We start from the raw sequence: 17,640 nt of genomic DNA, 5'->3' as shown, positions 1-17,640 counted from the left end.
GTGAGGGAACGAGCGAGCGGTGGGCGGGCGCAGCCGCCGTTTCTGTGTGGAAACTCCCGCCCCGCCCCGTCCCGTCCCGTTAAAGCGGGGGCGTGGCGGCGGGGTCGTTAACGGCTGCGGTGGAGTCGGGGAGGGCTTTAAGGGTCCCCGCCGCCCTGCGGGTGTTGTCCGTTGGCGCCCAGCTGGCTGAGAAGCCCCTCAGAGGGTAACGGCTGCAGCCGCGCTAGTTCTGTAACGGGTTTATGAACGGCCGTAGCGTGGGCTTTTCGGGAAATCCCCGCCTGTGCCGGGCGCTAGCGAGCTCCTGCTTCTGCCGCAGCTCCTCCGGACCTAAGGCCGTGGAATTCACCTCAAAAAAGAGGCCCTGCCCTGACGCAGTGCTGCAGCAAAGCCAGCACCCGCTCTTGCAGGCCCGCCGCTGCTGGTCAGTGCGGCAGAGATGGGCTGGAGGGCTCAGCAGGCTCTGGAGCGGCTGTGTGCTCCGCAGGACCTGTGATCGTCACCGTGGGGTTTTTACATCAGCAGAGTGCGCGGGGCTGACGTTCCTCGGTGGCTAGATTGTGTTGTTTTCCTTTTTTTTTTTTTTTTTTGCACAAGTTTTTACTGATGAAGTAGTGCCAGCAAGACTTCTATGGCATAGAAGAAGTCTGGAAGACAGAAAAAAGTAAGCAACACCATTTAATATTGCAGTAAATATAACGAAGCACTTGCCTTTATCTCCAATTAAGACTGAACTATAAGTTGAGATGCAGCTGGGATGGAGTGGAGACTCTGGAGGAGGGAGAAAAGTGGGGGAGTTTACCATCTGCTTTGCAATTGGTGATGGGGTGACATTTGGGGATAGCGGTAATGTTTTGGTAGCATATAGCAATTCTTAATAAACCCTAATGAGCAGAGTGGGCACTGAAATGTTTAGTGAGGGAAGTACATGAAGGCAAAGGAAGCAGATGATACCAGGAAAAATTCAGGTGAATTCAGGTGGTTTGGTTTAAGGTGTTTTGTTTCAGGCCATTCTTTATCACTCTTTTGCCAGTAGAGCAATGCGTGTGCCTGCATTTCCACGTTTATGTTGGGCAAAACTGGCTGAGTCCGAACTGTTTAAGTATATGGTTTGTAATCCCTTGGTTGACTCTTGCCCAGATCAGAAGGACAATTTCCAGATGGGGATAATATAGTTGAGATTACTTAAAACTTCACTAAATGGCTGCATCAAGTCTAGTCAATACTTTTGAGCTTTGCTACCGTAATTTTCTTGCTTAAGGGTGTAAATTTTTTTTTTCCTGTTAAACTGGTGCCAAAATAGATACAGCTGTACTGAGAGAAGAATTCTTCCAGTTCAAGCATATGCACAATGAGAGGAAAGTGTCAGGAGAATACCTGCAGAGAAGAGACCTAAGCTGTAAAAGACCAGAGAGATGCAGGCAAGACATTTGTTTGAGACAAAGGAGGGCAACAATTAAAGGGAAGCTACTTGAATAAAAAGCCAGAGGAGCAAGGAAATTAATCTAAGAATGCTGAGGGAGTGTGAAGTTGGAATCAAAGTGAGTATATAGTCAATGTCCAGCTTTTGCAGAAGACTGTTAGAGAAGCCTAATTACTTGAAAAACAGTCTCTTTCTAATCTGATGACAATTATGTACTTGCATAGTAGAAAGTCAAGATACAGGGCCCTGCTGGGAGCTTGCTATCCTGATGTGTGTTTGCATCCCCTCTGCCAGTCAGTAGCTCGGCTGAACAGAGTGGAAGATCACCTTGTAAGCTTTTTTTGTTACACAGAACAGACATACAGGAATAGATCAGATGAGGGAGCTGTAGTGTTCCGGTTTTTTTTCAACACCTCAGCTCCTCAGTTTGAGTAAAGCCGGTATCCAGACATATACCAGAAAGAAGGGATGGGAAGGGATACAAATCAGAGTTCAACTGGTGACATGATGAGCTTCAGGAAATAATGATGTAAAATAGTGATATAATACTGACCAGGGATGCTGCAATCAATTTTGAAACTGTGTTGCTTTAACTTTTAAGGGTAAGTTGTGTTCAAAATGTGTGTGTGTGGGGGGGGGTTCTGCTTGTAAGGGGTAAGTTATCCATATTTTGAGCAAGCAAGTGCATTTAAAATTGCCTGAAATGTTCAGTATTGTAGAGCTTCTGTTAAGACTGTATGTTTTCCTTTTTTTGTCAGTCGTTAAAGAACTGCAGTATGACACAATGTTATTCTTGCATTTGTGGTGAAAACTGTTTTACTGAAAGTGTTAAAGTGATTTTTAAGAATTACCAAGCATTGCATCCTTCTGCATAACTGAACTGCACTTTAGTTACCTTTGTGAAGAATTTTCATCAAATGCTAGTTTCTAGAAAGAAGCCTAGTCTAGAAAGAGTCTGGTCTTTATGTACCCTTGTGAAAAAAGAAATTTGAGAGCATGAAAGTGGGAATAAAGATGTAGTGATACAAAAGTAATGAAATCATTAATAATTCTTCTTTCTGTGTAGTGAGGGCATGAGTTAGCTTTGTTTTGTTTTGGAAAGACCTGTGACCCTCCAAACTTTGGCAAATAGTTGGTGCACAAAGCTGTTAAATGTTAACCAATAGCTAAAAGCAAATGAAAGTTTATGTGTATAAAAAAAAAAGAACTCGTAAGGGTTCTCTCTGTGTGTGTATGGATATATACACGTATACCTGAATGGTCCAGCACAGTTTCCACATTAGAACAGGTTAGGCCAGTCCCATCTGATCTTTGTTGTTTGCTCATCTATGGGAAATATGGAGCAGATAAATGGTTGAAGAAGGAAAGACAGAAATCATTATTGGGGATGCTACAAAGAATCTGGTAATTACAGAATGTTTTGATTTCCGTTGTTCATGAGTTTTCTTGCATTAAGAAATGCAAATCTGTTTACATAAGTTTTATGATTAAGTCAGATGACACGTTAATTTTGTCAGTGGCAGTCAAAATGGGTGTGAATTGTACTTACTATCAAAAGCTAGACAAAAAAATAAGTAAAATGTTGCATATTCAGGTTATGGATTCATATATTCACAGAAGATTATTGCATATTTAATGACTTGCTATCAAATGGTTAATTGATCATATGAAGGAATATCAGATATTACATAAGCTACTTTTTAGTATCTGCTTTTTTATTTTAATTCAAATTATAGCACAATCACATCAAACTGCCTTGCTGCAGTCTTTGTACAAACCTTACATTTTTCTCCTGTAACTTAAATTAATATAGAACTTTTATTTGGGAGATTCCAAAATAATTTACAGATTTATCAGCTTATGTACTGCTCCAAGATAATTCCTTTCAGCATCACAGGGAGGGTGTATCTTGACCAGCTGCTGGGCAAGTTCCTTTTCCTACAAATGGCCTCAGAAATTTTACACCAGGGAAGACTGTTGTTGCGTACTACTATGTACTGCTTCCTTCATGCATGGCAGGACAGAGGTGCATGTTGACTGCTTGGTGATCTGAGTCTGTGCATCCCAGGATATGATTGTTTCCTCAAACACTGTTTGGAAACAAGTTGAGGTAGCTTAGTGTGTGTTTGTGGTTATATAACGAAACCATACCTAAAATCTCTATAATTTGTCACAAATTTAGATTCAGTTCTAACCAGTAGGGGAAAAAAAAAATTAAGCCTATATGGTGTATAAAAAGTGTATGTTAATTTTTTTTTTTTGTGGCAAATAACAGATCTGAAAGCATACTGGGCTTTTGTTGGTGACTGAAGCTGTAGGAAGAGTTATGGCTCAAATCCCACACAGCAAGAACAACTATATATTTCCAGTGCTTTAACTAATTCCTATGTTGGCACAGGTTAAGACTGCATGCTAGTAGCTAGCTCTTGTATATTTGTTTTCATCATTAGATCTAACAGCATTTTATAACAATGCAATTAAGACAGACATTGATGTCCATCCTAATATGGATACACTTTAAATAAACAAAACACTTCTGGAAGTTTCTTTCTCCAACACCATTAATAAGTGTGATGCGTTTTTATTGTATTGAAGTTGTATGCACAAACTGGAATGTATCATTGCAGATATTATGGCAAGTTTTATGAATCTGGAAAGCAAATGAACCAACAATGTCCTGAATATAATTAAAGGTACAAAATGTAGAGCTATACATAATTACATTGCCCCAACACAGTACTTAAATAGAGTTTAAAAAGGGAATAATCACTGATATTTTTGGATCATTAGTGAGTGTAAGCATCCCCTGCCCTGTTTTAAGGAACAAGGATAAGCCTTTGAGGAAAGAATTTAAAAAAACCGCATAGAGTGGACATGCCATTGTACATGTTTTAACTGTACTACAGCTTGCTTAAATCTGAAGTAAGCACAAGAAAGGAAGTGCTGTTGTTGGTTGGATTTTCTTGAGGGCACTATTCTTTTCAACACTTCAGTGTTTTTGAAATAAATAATACATAACATTTTTAGTAACAGTTAAGTATCCAGTAATGCTTAAGACTTAGGCTTTAAGTCAAGGTGAATAAATGCATGTGTAATGAAACAGGTTCATTAATGCTGATTTGGGTGATGGTTATCACTGTTCATCTTTGGTGCATGAAGTCATTCAATTCCAGCTTTGGGCATCTTAATGACTGTACAGGCACCTGGAAGTTCTGATCATATTTCCATCCTGCTGTACAGCCGAATTAGTTGGGGTTGCTTTTCCACTCAGTTACCTCAATCTCAAGCCAGCACAGTGCAGTAGAGAATCAAGACCTTTGAAGGATATTCCATCAGTTTGCAAGTAACTCGTGTACTAATGGAAAAATTGGGCCTCAGTACATACGATTATTTTGCTAGTATCATCAGGGGATTTGCTTCTACAGTTTAGAGTAGTCCATCAAGTGACACCCCGTCATGCACTCTCAAGTGGCATTCAACTATTAGTAGTAAACAGTAGCTTCTAAAAACTAATACTCTTTTTTTCTGCCCCCCCCCCCAATGAATCAATGCTTGAGAGATGCCAGAGGCACACTAAAATTATAATCTGGTATGTAAAAAATACAGCTTTCTTGGTTAAATATTTTAAGTGGTCTAATTAACTTGAATTTAGGTTTGAATTTTAATATCCTACTTTCTACTCATCTAGCTGTCTTTCTCCAATGTTTCCTATTAACATTCATTTATGTTCTTGTTGGCTTTTGTAGGTGGCCAGGTAAAATAATAGCAGCTTGTTATTTTGATAACCCTGATATTTTCAAGCAATTACAAACATAAAACAGGAAAATGTAAAGGAGAGGGACAACCTGTATAGTAGAAACATATGGGTTTTACAATTAGTGACACAAAATATAAGCTTCCAAGCTACTATTAAACACTTATACATTCTCTGTATGAGAAAATGTGACATTACATGGTGTTTAAAATAGGACCTTTCATATATTAACATAGAAAAATATACTTTGTTACAAGTTAACAAAAATAACTTAATTTTTGAGAAGCAAGACAAGTCCTTGTTGTGATGGAAACTCCATTTGCTGATGTTTTGCGTAAAGTAAGCCTACTAGCCTATACTGGTGGCTTTCTAATGCTTTTTGTTTGGATGTCCATACAACACACATAAATTTACTGAAAAGAGGGTTCCTTTCTTAATTATCTTTTGTCCATGGATCCCTGAAACAGTGGTTGAAAATTACTGGCTTAAAACCTATCCTCAGAGATTGGTGAATTTTTTAAGAGGTGGGGTTACACAGCATCTAAAGGCAGATAACAAAGATGAAAGTTTCTGAACACTCTTGCTGCATTGTGACTTCAAGTCATACTGTCAGTTAACTTTAACATTTTGGCTTTACTCTTTATATTAATGTTAAAAAATAAAATGAGGCACTGATATGTTATGGCTTCTTCATGTCAAAGTACCCTGTGCTTTGGTTTTCAGGGGCCTGACATAATAAGCCAAGGGAAGGAATTACTCCCTTGACAATGAAACAGTTTATCCTCTGCATTTAAGGACAAACTAAGATATAAAGGGTAGGATGACTAACTCAGTGGAATAATTTAATTTTGGTGAAGCTGAATGTTGATGATATAAATATTCTACTATGCAATTTACAACTACTTAACATTTATCTCTCTAGCTGCACTGAGCTCCACGCTTGTGGTCTTAAATCGGAAAGAACTATCACTTAAATCAATATGAGTTGTATTTGAATGCAGATTTTGATCTTAAAATATTATAAGGATTTATTTTACACCTGAAATAATAATAATTAAAAAAAAATCTTCAAAGATAGAGAAGGTTAAGTGTTTCTCTTGAGATTTTCATAAAGATGTCTTTGGGGAAAAACCTGCTTCACCAAGTTCAAACCTAAAACACTTCCCCTGCTCCCCTTTCTATAGACTCCTGAAAGAATGATTTTTATAACAGTAGGCTACTATTTTGAATGCAGTATTAAAATAAATAAGATATCATAGTACAGAGAAACATGCTTCTAAGTCATATACCCATTGTGCAACGCAACCGTTCCTGTGAAGATGAAGCAAGATCATTAAAAGTAAGAAGTTATTTTATAGACAATTTAGGTTTTGATGCTTTTCCAAGAGTTCCTTTACTAGTTTCTCTAAGGAGAAGAGATGCTCATCTACGTCTTCTGGTACGAGATTTCTGATAGAATTAGCGAGTTCAAACAGGTATTCTGTGTTTCTTCCACTAGGACCAACTGCATTAAAAATCTGTTCAGCAATTTCTTCTAGAGGTGCTGGACCAAGGTAGTTAGGGTTGTCACAAGTTCCAATGTATAGCAATACATCAAACGGTTTTATTGATGAGTCTTTTGGATAGAAAATGACAGTTGTAGTCCTGTAGCCTCCCTTCTCTCTGAAGTCCAGGTATGCCTTTACTTCACATTCTTGTCCAGCTGGCAATCTGTAAGCAACACCCCATACACACCCCTGTTGAAGGACATAAGAAAAGAAGATCCAAGCAGTGTTCATAAAGATACTCACAAATTAATGTACTTCTATTTTATTTAGACAAAACTCCCTTAAAAAATAATTCTTCAATTTTCAGTCTTTTTATAGCTATTTCTCGCACTGTTTGTAGGAGTCCCAAATTAAAAGGGTTGTTTTATTTAGGAAATCTTCAGTCAAAATGGTTATTATGCCGATTGATCGTCCACTTTCTTGCTAATGCCAAGGCCTTTCTTACAAAACAATTTCTTGTTGCAGTTAAGTTTGAAGTAGTAAATAGCCTTGGCATGGGCTACTAAGGAGCTGGCAAAAAGGATACAAAGTATCTTTCTGACCTCATAAAATTTGTAACTGAAAATTAAAGTTTTAAACAGTGCCAAATTCAAAGCAATTTTCATCAGGTTCTTTCTCTGTTTAGTTGCAGTTTTGTTTCTAAGGACCCTGGTGTCACATCTGTTACATGTACTTGGAGGGCTGAGTGTGGTAATGTTACCGCACTGAAACTGAATCAGAGAAGAAAAAACTGAGAGATGAACCTTCATTTTGCACAAATAAACATGGCATATCCAGCACCTCAGCAAACACTGTTAGGATAAATTTCATTACCATCTTTGAGAACCTGAGTATTTCTTCATCCTCTTCACAGTTAACATCTCTCAAAAAGTATTTAACTGTGGTGTGAATTAGTTATACTCCCTTACCAAGTTTTTATAAACAAATGAGCAAGATCTGTGTAGGGATTGATTTGCATGGGTTTTTGTTTTGAAATAGCTTAGAAAAATGATGATGGTCCATTTTCTTACGAGTGCTGTTTTAAAATAAATGGTAGACTGTTTTGTCTGCTGCAACATCGATGTTGATTCTTCCTGCAGCTAAGTAGGTATACGTTATCAATGCTACAGTATATGATGATAAAGCAAGTAACATTTTGGTTTTTTCCCCCTAAAACTGGATCTTACTATTTTGTCATGATATCAGACAGTGCTGGGGTGGTGGTGTCAATTCACGAATGTTGAATTTTGCAGTCAGACTATATGTCGGTCAAAGGCATTTTATTAAAAAAATCAGGAGTCATTTTCTATTGCATCCTTTGTAGTTGGTTACAGCATTTGATGTGCTGTGGCCAGGAACAGCACTAACGAGTACAGAAATGGGTTCCTCACTTTACCTCAGCCATCTAGGATGCGGGTTCACTCCAGCTGTCTACGGGAAATGTGCTAGTTTTAAAAACAGCCTCTTCTACGCATGTTACTCTCTTGGAGTTAAATCAGCTATTCAGACCTACTTTGGTGTTGATAGGAAACTATATATGGGTGTGGTGGAGACAGGGATTTAAAGCAAACACTCTTAAGTGTTACTGCTTGTTAACTCATTTAGTTTTCAGTGTAGAGGATTCCTATTTCAGATGATGGAAAATTACAATCCAGAAATCTGACAAGGAGTATGATGTTCTTTTTCTGTGTGGCTTCCTCTTAACTGGCAAAGAAATTCAGATGGAGCAAGTAAAAATAACTCTCTAAACTAGAGGTTTCTAAGCTGCACTATGTGTATCACTAGTGAAAAGTACGCACAGGCTAGCACAGAGCTGAGAGCTGGGATTGCTAGTAAAAGTACCACCGCTGTTGTCACCACAGTATGTGGTGTCTGTGTCCAGGGGAATAATTGCTGTAGTCTGCTAAGATATCTTCAAAATAAGGTTACCTTTTTAAACTGCAGAATGAATAACTGAAATTAAAGCAAATGACTTGTGGTATCATTTGATATTTATGTGTGAAGTGTGATTATCTGGCCACACCAGATTCTGGAGAAAAGGGAAAAAAACCCAACCAAACAAAACTGGTTTGCTAACGGGAAAAAAGTTTCTATGGTAACGAATAAGTTTGCTTAACAATACAAACTGAGTGACAATAAACATAAGCATTCTTTGTCTATATAGGCATCTGTGTAACATAATGGTACCCAGCAGTACGGTAATGTGAAAAAAACCCTTACTAGAAAGGTACAGAAAATCACAATGAGAGACGGTGCACTGCATTTTGTTGGTTTTGCTAACTGCAAAAAACAGTTGAAGTTTTCAATTACTGCTAAACTTACCTCTCTTTGTGGCTGCTATTTCAGGAAAATAGATAGGTAAGACAGCAGTATCATAATTGTACAGATAAGCAACTATAAATAAAAACTTTACTACTACCAAAATACCCATCCTCTGTGTGTTATGGCCTGGTGTCTTGTGGCCTTGCTCTCCCTCTGCTTCCATGCCATCCTTCCTTCCCTCCTGCCCCTCTGGAGGCAACAGTACCCACAGGGATTCCCTCTCCTGGAGCAGTGTGAAGCTGGATAGACACGACCATTGCAGCCGTCCTCAGCAAGGTGCCAGAATAGGGCACACTGCTGGATGCGGGAGGGCCTGAAGGATCAGCAGGGAGCGGGAAAGCAATCCCATCCAAGGGATATCCTGCAATAGCCACCCCTGGCCTTCCCCAGCCTAGCTCACTGCTTTTTTCCTAGCTGGTGAGCAGTATAACCAAGAGCTCTCTAGTGGGTAAGATCCCTAAAAAACATTGCAGGTAGTTATAAGATAGCTTCTTTACTATCAAACAGAATTAGAAATGGGTAAAATGTAAGTCTAAGTACTTTTATAAGCAGAAAAATCTTGATTTTCCTACAGCTTACATGACTGTAAGCCTAGGCCTTGTTTCATCTCCCCTCCCTCCCCAGCCCAGGCACTCCCCTTGCAAACAATTCCATTGTGGTGTCTGAGACCGACCTAGGGAAAAGGTCCAAAGATAAGTAAGAATGGTAGACTCGGGCTAATGACCATTTTCTCTGAACAGAAGCTAATTTCACAGTATTACATAGAAACCAAAAGGACAGTTGTGGCATTTAATTCCTTAAGCTTTTTATCTGTGTAGCAAAAAATAAAGGAAGGGTATCTCCTTTTTTATCACTGCAGTGTAATCTTGATTTGTTTCAGTTTTTATTTTGGGAAGGCAAGATTACAGTTCTGACACAACATCTGGGGACTACTATTGGCATATCATCAGCACTATACATATGCTGAAGGTAAATTTCTGCATCTTATAACAGGACAGCTGAAATGACTATTCTGGAAAGTACTTTAAAATATACCTTTGGTAATAACAGACCTAAACTACTTCCAGTTTCTTAGTTTTGATTGATTTGAAACAATCAAGAGTCATTGGTGTAACTCCAAGAAATTTTGAGAGAACTTTTAATTGCACTAAAGATAACTCAATTATTTGCTTGTAGAGAAGCAAAAATTAATAGAGACTTACTACACAGGCTGAGAATGCAACAAGACATTCTGTACACTACAGAGACAGAACAGGAGTACTCTACCTCAGGATCTTCAACCAGAGTCACAACTCTTCCAGGCTAAAATTAAAATTAAAAAAAAATCATAGTTAGAAGCTTTTAGCTTAAATCATGAGCAAAACCAAAACAAAACAAGAAAAAACCCAATGAAAAGTAATGAAAGGGTCAGAGAACTAGTCCAGGACAATCCCAATAAGGTCTATTTCTTTGACATCCAGTAAAAATATTTTCTAAGAATAGCTTTTGATCTGTATTAGTTAAACGGTGATAAATAAAATGTTAAATTCTGAGTGGAAAGTGTCTGCAACAAGTTAAACTAAGGGCAGTCATAAACGGGGAGGTTTTGAATGTCCTTGCTTTGTATGTGCTGTCCAGACTCAATTCTATTCCTGTTTAAAATGGTGACAATAATTCATTAATGTAAAACTATCCTCAAGGAGCACACCTTCCTCAGTCATGTTGCTTCTCTACAGTACTATGCAATTTTTTTATCTCTGGACTGACAAAAAGGTGAAGCTTCTCACTTGTATTCAAAAAGTTTATACACAGGCATGGAAAATAATGTAACACAGAAATCTAGCTTGCATAGAACTAAGCAAGATATTACCACTTCTGGTTTGGTTTGCACTAACTGGATTTTAGAAAATGTTAATTTTACACTATGACACATGGCAACTCCTAGGTTTAAAAGCTCCTAGCTAATTAGATGTTTTTGAACAAAGAAATCTGCTAGTAATTTTTAGTAAGCACCATGCTATTCAAAGTTGAAAAAATAAGTTTATTGTGCAAAAGACTCTTTTCCCCTTCTTTTCCCCCTCCCAGCTCATTCTTCCTTACTGGACAGATGGAGGGTACCTTCATAATGGCTTATTTTTCCAATGAGTTACTTCTTGCAGGAAGAGTAAGAAGCCAGTTTATAAATACTGAAAAGAAAATTGTTGAAACTTGTTGTATAACCTGGAGAATAAAATTTTAAAACATAAAACCCTATGGAGAACTACATCTATAGTTTAAAATTGCTAATTTTGGCATCCAATCAGTCTTTGGTTAAAGGTAAGGGAAAGCAGAAATACTAGCATTCATTCAATTCTAGTGTAGGATAGAAATTCAGTCTCTTAGGAGTTGCAAAGATAATCTGAACTTGATGTACTTGGATGCATGCCTTTCATTTAGTCTTAGGTAACTTTCAGTCTCGGGCTACCACATCTTGGTCTTTTTATGACTCATGACTAATGGTTTCATTGACCTGTCTGTGCTCTTCTGTTTGGTAAGCCTGTACCTGTGTTTGTCTCTCTCACACAGTAACAGTGTAGGGTTTTCTCCTACACCGAGTCATTGGCAAGCCACATGTTCTTTTGTGAAAGATATGAATGAGGTGATGTGAAAGATATGAAAGCCAAATATGAAATCTAGTTTTTGCAGAGCACTTCATAGATACCATCAAGTGTAGATATTGCTTATTTGGTGTCAGATCTTTTATAATCTTAAAGGCTATTTATAAGCTCTGACATGCTGCATTTTTTCATTTTTATGCCAGTTCTCTCCCAGCATCAGCCATCTATTCTTGATGTGATTGATAAAATAAGGCAACAAAACTAAATGAATACTAAATGATTACTGTTTAAGTACTGAAGGGAAACAGGTCTGTTACCATGATTAATCAAGATAACTTAGGTGTTCCTTCTGGGAAGTTTTTTCCATAGCCATTAATACTTCCCTGACTTGTGTACTCAATACTGGTCGCTAAGATTTTGTAAATTATGGATTAAAGAGACATTATGTGGTGGAAACAAATTCCTCTTTATTATCAGGAATGTCTGCACCTGAAGCTTAAATATTAAATGAAAGTTAAGTACTGAAGAGTACTTAATCTTCAGATTGGTTGTGTGATGGAAGAACAATCTGTTTGTCTAGGGAAGGACAGGATACTTATTCTACTGGTTTGCAGAGCCCTTGTCTTGCATGGATCTACCTAAACCAAACACCACTACGGAACCATGGGTATTACCTCTGCTAGCTAAGTAAAGAAAATAACACATCTATGAGTGACCAGCTATATGATATAAACCAAAACCGCCTTTGTTGTGCCCAGGGAGTACTGGCAAGGGCAAACTTCAGTGATCTCCTAAAGCAGATGTCTTTGAGGGATTTGTGTCGGTCCTGTGCAGCCTGCTGCCAGGAAGGCTGATAAAGCCAACCTTGCATTGGATCACACTGGAGCAACAGTGTGGTCTGCAGCCATGCAGGAATTTTCTAAGGCATCTGTAGAGCTAAGGGGCCATCACCCTCTGAATCGGAAGGGAAGCCACTGCAGAAAATTAAATACCCGTTGTGTCAGCTCTTAGCGTTGCATTTCACTTCATGCCCTCAATTGTACTGTATGCTAGAGCTCCCAAACATACTCCTGTCTTAGAGTGCACGTGACGGGAGGTTCTTCTAGGTTTTACTGGTGCAGAGTGTGCACTAGAGTCTATGATGTTCTCCTGGCTTGGGGGCTTTGTCTATCTGTTTGGAGATGAAGTTCCTCAGGACAGTCCTGAGGTCTAGCTGAGGTGTGCTATGAAATAGTGGGGTAAACTGAAATAAGATCTTCCACTGTTAGATGGTTTTCAGTGGTACCATAAACTCTTCAGCTACTAAAATTACTAAATATTTAATGATAGAGGAATCAATTAATTTTTGCATCTGGACATGAAATTAAGATGGAATAAAAGGAAGTATGACCTTAGAAATAATTTTACCTTGATTACCTCTTAAATTTTTTCAGAAAGGGAGGTGGAAGTTTGCTATAAGGAATATAGTAATTTAAAATGGTTTCCTTAAAAGCATAAGTTTATTTAAAGAAAGCGTAGCCTTTTCTACTTCCTTTTCCTGTGGCTCCTTATGGCATAACAGGAGCTTATCTATCTGTCCTCTCCCCTATAGCCCCCTCACTGGCAGCCATCCCATGGGAAGAAACCACCACGGTAAATGAGGGAATTGTGGACATGGGAAGGCACCTCTGGAGATCCTTTAGTTCAGCCTCCTTTTTTCCATTTCACTTTTAACAAACTAAAAGCCCATCATTATCTTAAAACGATTTAACCTTAAGCTGACCCAGTAATTCTATTCAAGAGTTTTCTGGTTGGGCACTGTCTGATGGGAGACAGCTGGAGCTAGATTAATCACGACATCAAGTTCCCCCAGGTTTTTTTTCTAAGCACATCAGAGAGCTAGGAACAAAGATGGTCTCTGGCAGAGCCAGAACTGAGATTCCCCAGGTGTCAGGCCTGTCAGTATGCTGTGCAGTCAAGTGAGTGCCGGTGCCCAATCAAGAAGAGCGGCTAAAGCAAGCGGTCCGAAGCTGGGAGGGAGGAGGATTGTAAGGAGAGGAAGCCAAACTTCACTTGCAGCAGCAAGCTATTAGTTTGGTTCAAACCATATTGTGATAATAATGGCTTCAACCCTTGAACGCATTTACACTTCTGTGCTGTTCCAGGCAAAACCAAACCCCCAGACTAACATTTGAGAAGGTTTATGTGAATCATGGAGGTTTGCATTTCTGATGCCGTTTTTCCTGAAGCTCGCACTAAGAAATTTGAGTTTGCCATTTATGAAAACATTTTTGTTACTTATTCAGGTCTTTCTAAGCTGATAGCATTTTTTTTCAGGGCACACTGTTATTGCCTGGTAAAATTCAAGCTGCTTTAATGTACTATTTGGAATAATCCTCTGAAAATCTTATTTTTAAATACAGCTAATGTATAAGTTGCTGTATATTTTTCAAGAAATATTTATTCCTTTTTTTGTATTTTTAATCTGTTCTAGCAAAACTTTTTCCAATTTAACACCCTGTAAACTATAAAATATGACTCCACGATTAAACATCACTTTATAACTAGTTAACCGCCTTATTACAGTAAGAGTTGAGTGGTTCAAAGTATGATTACAAGGTCAACCGAGTTTTGTACTAAAAGCTTGCAGCCACTGTACATAAAAGTGCTCTCTGTGTTTTTCTTGTGCTGAGCGTGGAATGCTGGAGCAACGAGTGTTTGCAGAAGAGGTTTTTTAACTTGTTGGCTACTAGTTTATTGCTGTTCTTTAAAATGTGTTAGTACTGAAGGAGCAGTTTCACTTGTAGCTCACCCACAAGAGATGTAATTCATCTCTCATGTCAAGGATTGTAAAGATTTTATAGCAGAGAGCACTTGGCCTGGTGAAATGGGATGTCCCAGCTGTGTGTTTTCTCAGTGTACACTCAGGGAGCCTTTTTGCCTTGCAAGCAGGAGTAACAACTCAGGACTGCAGGAATACAAAAAGGCATTAACTTGTTGATGCTGAGAAAAAGTGTATTTTGTTAATGCCAAGTGTTTTATATAAAACGTAAAAGGCATTAACAGGTCTACATAACTAATGACCTGTGCCCTCAGTCTGTCCAAACAAGCATCTAAATAGAAGGAGAACAAAGCATGGGGTTATGGGGGCAGTTTTTTGGTTGTTTTAAGGCTCTGTATGCCTGCAGGTGATGGTTCTGCATATGATCTTGACTGGGGCAGAAATATGAATGTCTAAGCTTCTTGGAACCAAGTATATGCTAGTGGGTAGCAACCTGGCATAGCCATTTTGCAAGATTTCCAATATCTGCACAAAGACAGTCAGTCCGAGTACTCCCCGGAATTACGGCTAGCCCAGCAGAAGATAATGCAATGAGGTCACCAAGGATACTTGCAAGAAGGAAGAAAAACTGGCTGGTGTGGATTTTATTCCTTTCTGAAGCCCCAAGAGCAAGACTTTCTCTGTTGACTAATTAAGTTTTTTTAAATTTTCTTTTTTAAAGCCTGGTTTCCTAAGTAGGGGATGCTGATGGGATCACACTCTTTTATGCCGCACCCTAACAACTTTTGCACGTGCTTTTCAATTCATCCAAATTCAAGAGAAGAATAGAAATTTCCTAATGCTCATCCAAACATAATCTTTGAAAAGGAACGACTAGTAGATGAGAAATTAGTGTTCCCACTGAGAAAGCGAACTATAGCTGTCCATTCAGCAGACGTCACCAAGCCGCAGGGCATGCTGCATCTCTCCAGCAAGGTGAGGCAGTAGCAGAGAGCAGGGCAGGTTTGGAGACAGGAATTGTCTGTATGACAGCACGTAAGCTGGGTGACAAAGTGAGGCTTTCAACTCGATCTTAAAAGCAACGTGGCAAAGCGTTTTGCAGCTCGAGTTCAGAACTGGGACAGCTGCATTTGCACAGCGCTGCTCCAACCTGAAAAACATGCCTGCCGAGGGCGCTTTCATATGATTTGTTTCTTTGCAGTAAACTTTGGGTTTTTTTTTAACTACTAAATGCCCAACTTGTGCTAGTACCTGAAGCAGGGTGATATGCCTTGCAGAAAAGTAAATGCAAGGGTGGGGTTTGTATTATCTTTAAGCACTGTGAAAGTTATTTTCTGGTGTTTGAGGTTCTAACTAGTGCTATTCAGAACTAGATGAAAATTTCTTCCATGCCACAGGTAGCATGCTGTGTTTTATTTTTAAGAATCCTTATGCCTTTTCTGGAGGAGCTCTTTTAAAGCCGTATTCCAGTTTTAGAGTGGAGTTACCAGGGTGCAGGTTAGATGACTGCTTTAGGGAGCATCAGGAAAACATACTTTCATGATACAAAACCAGCATTAAAAGTAGGTAAGTTGTTAGAGAGCTGTATGCAAGTATCAGTTTCTGTGCATTTATGATCAGTTTGCATTTCTGATGACTAAATTGTGAGCAGCACCTGCAGCCATAAATAACAGTCCTGCCACATCAAAGTCATTCATCTAACTTGCTGGGTGCTTCCGTAACCTATTGTTTCTTTAATATTTGTCAAGCTATTTAGAATTATATAAGGGTGCTAGCCCTTCTACGGGGAGGGTGGTACAGGCTTTCAAAGCAGAGTAAGACTATTATTCTCACTCCTGTGGCTTAAAAAATATGTCTGTTCGCGTGAAATGGGAAATGCTCACTTCTGAAATTTTAGTTTCTTTTTCTTGGTGGCTTTTTTTTTCCCCTTTTCCAAACAGTAAGTGTTTCCTCCTTCACAACTTTTCATCTGAAAGTAAAAAAGCTGAAAAAAACAGCGGGGTAGGTACTCAGATCAATGCTTCTGGCCTTGAGTTACTAACTAGCCTTCCTCTTCAAAGCCTGACAGCCACAATGGGGTATTTTCCCTTAGTTATTTATTTAGATTAATGTCTATAGTAACTAACTCGGTTATTTCTGAGCTATTAAAATGGACGAATGGTTATTTTTGTTACCGTTCTTCTCTTCGAAGTTCATGGTGTCGTTTGATGGGTTAGGGTTTTTTTTGATTGCTAGTACAGAAGAAAATGAATTCTTGTACTTCAGGAAATACTTCTTGCCAGGATGAAATACGTTAGAAGTCGAAGTGGATGTACTCCACCTCAGTACTTGGCAGAAGACGACTGGAAGGACTGGCACCAGAAAGTATCAGTTGCTCCTGAGATGTACGTCTGAGAGGCCCCCAGCAGCCCGGGGGAGGCCGGCTAACGGCGAGCCGCCGGACCCCGTCCGCGTTAGGGCCACCGCCGGCATTTTCTCCCGGGTCCCCCCCGCACTGGGGGAAGCGCCCTCGGCACCCGGACGGTGCCCGGCCGCAGGCGGGGGCCGGAGGAAAGCCGGTTCTCTTCGGCCGCGGGGCAGGGGCTCGGCCCGCTCCCCACCGCCGAGCCGTTCAGAGCAGCGGGGGTGGAGGTGGCCGCGCCGGGAGGCCGAGGCCCGCCCCGCCGCCGCCGCCGCCGCCGTGAGGGGCCGCGCTGCCGGGCCCGCCGCCGCCGCCCGGGGAGCGCCGCGCCGCGCCCCGCTTCCCCTCACCTTGCCCGGCACGCCGCGGTGGTCGGTGCTGCCCTGCCAGAAGCGGCGGCTGTAGCCCAGGATGCGCCCCACCATCTTCTCCTCGTAGGGGAAATCCACCTTCCAGATGAGGGAGCCGTAGCCGAACACCCACATGGCTGACCGAGCGCCGGGCGCGCCGGCGCGGCCGCGGGCCTGCGCACTGCCGGCGGGGCGGGGGGCGGCGGGTCCTGCCCCGGGGGTGGCCGCCGGCTGCGGGGTTTCGGGGGAGGGGGGCGGCGGCGGTCCCGGTCCTGCCGGGGCCACGGCGCCGTTTTGGCGGAGTGTCTGTGAGCGTGAGGCCGAGCCCGCCCGGTGCGCTGGGGTTTGCCTTCTCAGCTAGGCCGGCCGGTCGGGGAGAGGTGACCCCCGCCCGCCGTGACTGCTGCCCGGGGAGCCGTTACCCGCCGCAAACAAACACGCTGCCCCCGAAACCGCAAGCCGAACCAAAACCTCTGCAAAACAAAACGAAAATACACATACTTCGTACTAACAGGCATCTCTTTTTT

The 17,640-nt window shown here is 40.6% G+C and overlaps 2 protein-coding genes across 5 annotated transcripts in view; one reads left to right on the top strand and one right to left on the bottom strand.

Annotated features, from left to right (window-relative positions):
* ASB3 (ankyrin repeat and SOCS box containing 3) overlaps nt 1-17,640 on the top strand; it is a 30,390-nt gene that overhangs the window by 53 nt on the left and 12,697 nt on the right. The window contains exons 2-3 of one of the 4 annotated variants that reach the window (XM_075035331.1): nt 598-664; nt 1,304-1,541. The exons of 1 other annotated variant lie outside the window; for it this stretch is intronic. In XM_075035331.1, the coding sequence (XP_074891432.1) occupies nt 1,512-1,541 (30 nt within the window). In that variant the 5' untranslated portion in view covers nt 598-664; nt 1,304-1,511. Of the gene's footprint in view, nt 1-16; nt 665-1,303; nt 1,542-16,731; nt 16,747-17,640 lie in introns of those variants that run through there. 2 more of the 4 variants (XM_075035332.1, XM_075035333.1) reach the window with 2 other exon arrangements.
* Nucleotides 5,291-17,514, bottom strand: CHAC2 (ChaC glutathione specific gamma-glutamylcyclotransferase 2). The gene is made up of 3 exons (XM_075035337.1): nt 17,114-17,514; nt 10,292-10,327; nt 5,291-6,913 (listed from the first exon to the last, which is right to left on the bottom strand). Exons 1-3 carry the CDS (start codon nt 17,246-17,248, stop codon nt 6,530-6,532), a joined length of 555 nt encoding a protein of 184 aa, XP_074891438.1. The 5' UTR covers nt 17,249-17,514; the 3' UTR covers nt 5,291-6,529.

The sequence above is a fragment of the Buteo buteo genome, chromosome 9 (assembly GCF_964188355.1).
Source record: "Buteo buteo chromosome 9, bButBut1.hap1.1, whole genome shotgun sequence".
Classification (NCBI taxonomy): Eukaryota; Metazoa; Chordata; class Aves; order Accipitriformes; family Accipitridae; genus Buteo; species Buteo buteo.
The sequence above is the reverse complement of the archived record's forward strand: the minus strand, read 5'-3'. Positions and strand labels throughout refer to the sequence as shown.

Excerpts from the sequence above, each read along its gene's own strand:
- CHAC2 (XM_075035337.1), bottom strand. The coding sequence starts at position 17,248 with ATGTGGGTGTTCGGCTACGGCTCCCTCATCTGGAAGGTGGATTTCCCC. Across the intron at positions 10,328-17,113 it reads ACCGCGGCGTGCCGGGCAAG|CCTGGAAGAGTTGTGACTCT; the intron begins GTGAGGGGAAGC and ends TTTTAATTTTAG. Across the intron at positions 6,914-10,291 it reads CTCTGGTTGAAGATCCTGAG|GGGTGTGTATGGGGTGTTGC; the intron begins GTAGAGTACTCC and ends GTCCTTCAACAG.